Source organism: Henckelia pumila, chromosome 1, assembly GCF_033568475.1.
Source record: "Henckelia pumila isolate YLH828 chromosome 1, ASM3356847v2, whole genome shotgun sequence".
Lineage (NCBI taxonomy): Eukaryota > Viridiplantae > Streptophyta > Magnoliopsida > Lamiales > Gesneriaceae > Henckelia > Henckelia pumila.
In genome coordinates, this window is record NC_133120.1 from 81,978,405 (window position 1) to 81,982,363 (window position 3,959).

General features: G+C 32.4%; 1 protein-coding gene across 1 annotated transcript; it reads left to right on the plus strand.

Moving 5' to 3' along the window:
• Window positions 1-1,650: 1,650 nt before the first annotated feature.
• LOC140866308 (NAC domain-containing protein 30) lies at window positions 1,651-3,687 on the plus strand. The gene is made up of 3 exons (XM_073271282.1): window positions 1,651-1,810; window positions 1,934-2,205; window positions 3,199-3,687. Exons 1-3 carry the CDS (start codon window positions 1,651-1,653, stop codon window positions 3,685-3,687), a joined length of 921 nt encoding a protein of 306 aa, XP_073127383.1.
• Window positions 3,688-3,959: the final 272 nt, after the last annotated feature.

Below are 3,959 nucleotides of genomic sequence, written 5' to 3' on the forward strand. Positions count from 1 at the left end.
CCTTGTCGCCCACAACATTTACACGCAACTGCAGCTTCAGTAGAATTGATTTAAACAGCTAGCTTCTTGATATATATATCTCTCTATTTTCTTCCTTTACGGTATGTTATTTTTTAATTTAATTTCTTGATTCTAAAATTACACGCCGTTGTTCAATGGATCTTGCATCATGAGCTTGTGTGTAATTATTATATATAAATGGAAATTACCAGGAAAATAGGTATATATGCATGTATAATATTCTGGTGTTTTTGTGTTGGCCTTTGGTTGAATGGTCCCGTACGTAAATGTAGATTGAAATGCATATGTTCATGCAAGTTTTTTTTTTTAATGTTATGTATTATTTTCTGATGGTATTAAATTTCAAATTTTGATGTGATGATATGTTTTAATATTGTACGTTAAGAACTATATTATAGCAAAATACAAAACGCATGCATGTTATTTCTTACAATGTTATCCATATTTTTTTAACAGCTAGCAAAACATTTATTCTCTAATCAATCATCAAGATAATTCATATTATTCCTTTCATTTTATTAGTTAATTAGAAACGTACATGTATCGTTTCGGATTCTTCACAATTTTATACATGCTAAATTATCAAAGTAATTGATGGTTAATTTGCGTCATTATTGATTATACTGTTTATACACATGTGTCTCGCTTGTGTGCCGCGCGACCATATATATAAAAACCTAATCATGTGTAGTTATGATTTTAGTTAGTTCATGAAAATATATATCATGTGTAGTTTCAAAATTTATAAATAAATATATTTTAAAATTATATATAGTTTTATCCCTCCCAAAATAGATATAGCCCTCGTATAAATCCCAACAAAGAAGAATGATGATGTTTTGAATTCATAAAGAATGGAACAAATTAAGGGGGTGGGTGTGAAAACCCCTTGTGCACCAGGAAAGCATAATGAGTGGAATGCACTCAAAGAAAAGAACATGCATGCCCGGACACCCCTTGTCTTTTCAAAAAAGTCAAGTTTTACGGCCACTCAGCCCACTCTAGCCTCTATTTTTGTGTTCAAACATAATACATATATTTGTCTTTCATTTAATCATTGTATGATATTATGATATATATATATATATATATATATATATATCAAAGTACTCAAATTATAGATATTATCATGATTAATTTGCTTAAATTTGGTGGCATGGACTCTTTTCTCTTCAACACATTTTCTCTCACGGAGCTCAAATATATATTTCATGTATAGAATGTGTTTTTGGAGAGACGAAGGTTTCGACGAAACGTAATTAATAATAACCACTCCTCTAATATTGATTTATAACCAAAATTTTTAATTTGAATCCATCTCTTATATTATATCTATGACAGAAAAAATATATATTTATCATTTACTTTTGATTCTCCCCAATGGAATATCACATGAAATGAATCATGACATGTTCACTATTGACATAGTGTTGTGTGAGTTTTACTCTCTTCAACTGGCGACCTTTTAATAATCACGAAGAATGTCTTTGGAAAGTAGCTTTACAAAATAACATAAACAAACATATTATTATGTTATCTTCTAGTGTTGTTTGCTTTGGACTCGATCGTTTTCATTGTTGTCACATTGTTTTCCAGGAAAAAAAAAACAAATAACACTCTGAATTAATAATGGAGATGGAGTCATGTATCCCTCCAGGCTTTCGATTTCACCCGACTGAGGAAGAACTCGTCGGCTACTATCTCAACAGAAAGATCAACGCTCTGAAAATTGATCTTGATGTGATCGTCGAGATTGATCTCTACAGAATGGAGCCATGGGACATTCAAGGTGTGTACACTAGTTAAATTAATATTGTACGTGCGATATTTATATAATTTATTTGTATATATAGTTTCTTTAATTAGTGCATTGGCTTTAATTAACTATGATCATATATTGAATTCAATGCAGATAGATGTAGACTGGGATGTGAAGAAAGGAATGAATGGTATTTTTTCAGTCACAAAGACAGGAAGTACCCGACAGGCACGCGAACCAACCGAGCAACGAATGCTGGTTTCTGGAAGGCCACAGGGAGGGACAAGGCAGTGCTTTCTAAGGACAGAATCATCGGAATGAGAAAGACATTGGTGTTTTACAGAGGGCGCGCGCCTAACGGAAGGAAAACCGATTGGATCATGCACGAATATCGCCTCCAGACATCTGAACATGGACCTCCTCAGGTAATCCTTAGTACTACTAGCAACTAGGAGCTTAGCATACCGCATACAGCTAGGGTTGGTCATACTCCAGTAAGTAGATTTTTTTTTTCAAACTTTTCGTTCTAGCTTCGTATACATCAACAATATTAGGTGTCATGTTAGCAATTTCGAATTGCATAATAGTAATATCCGGTGCCAAGTCAATACTCTGAATAAAAAAAGGCAAAGAGAAAAAACTTATAGAAGAAAGGTTAAAAAAATGTCAAATTACAACACAATTGTTGCAAACTTATAATTTCCCCTTCAATAAGACATGCATGTTGAATCCACATCTTGTTTTTGCTTTTATATCTTTAAAAATTACTAGTTAAAAAGTCTAATACAAAGTTTTGTTACCACAGAATTTGAAAAATAGTAGCTAGTTAACCTATAAAGTTATAAACTCATATGAACATGCTCTTATATATGGTCCCTAAATAGGCACTTTCTGTGTAAACTCAATTAAAAAAAAATTTCCTTTGCAATGATTTCAATTGTGATAGCCATTAATTTACAAAAGCATGCACTTTCTGAGGTTCAAAATACTAATTGGAATTAAGCGGCATGTAGCATCTATATATATAACAGAAAAAAAATTGTTTTTTTCTTTATATGTTTGTCATTTTGCAATTTCGATCCTCTGTGTTATCAAATTTCAGTTTTAGTTTATTATCTTCGTTTTTTAAATAAAATTTAATTTTTTTTGACTTGGCGTTGACATGGAATAAATCAGTGCTTCCAATGAAAAAAAAAAACTAAATTTTCCGGAAATAAAATATTACATGACGACTAAACTGAAATTTGTTTACATAAATATCCAAAATGACAAATCGACAGAATTACATGGCAACAAATTAAATGTAGTTTCCCTATTTAATATATAAGAGATAATTACATCAACAAATGTGTATATATATATATTGTATGTAGAGATATACTAGGAATCTAAATGTGTGTCGTAAATTAATGTAACAGGAAGAAGGCTGGGTGGTTTGTCGGGCATTCAGGAAACCGAATCCAACTCAAAAACAAGGGTTAATAAATCCATGGATGAACAGCAGAAAATACATGATCCCACCATATCCCAGCTCCCCGAGTAGTAGCAATATTAATATTCTGCATAATTTCAACCCCATAACTCAATATGATCATGAAACTCCACTGATCCCACATTTCGAAAATCATATGCTGGAGCTTCCAAATCTTGACAGTCCCTCCATTTCCACGAGTTTCGCAAACAACTTCGAAGAAATCGAAGACGAAAACAGCAGCTTTCGAAAAGATTGGAATTCGAGCTTTGATAGAGACGATCTTGGATCTCAACTAGTACTTGATCATCATCTCGAGCCTTCGTCGCATGCGAACGCAGGCGGCGGCTTGCCCCCGGTGTCTTTCAATATTGACGAGTTAGTAGCTCAAAACCATCTAAGTAGCGTATTTGAATCCTTTCCGGAGTTAATGTAGCTTAGTTCAATGCATTCATAATATATATATAGGATTTGTCGTGAAAATTCAAAATCAAATAGGCTTTTTTGTATCTTAATAATCCATTATATATAGGGCTAATTATGCTTGTTTTTATGACTTTATGGATGTTTTCTTTTCAATTTTTTTTTTTGGTTGTTATGGCAATTGTGAATTTATATTCTTTGTTACAGCTTAAACTATTTATCTTCGAAATTTGTAAATGGGGTTTTAAACGCCATACGAGCCGCCTTCCAACTAGACAAAAACAC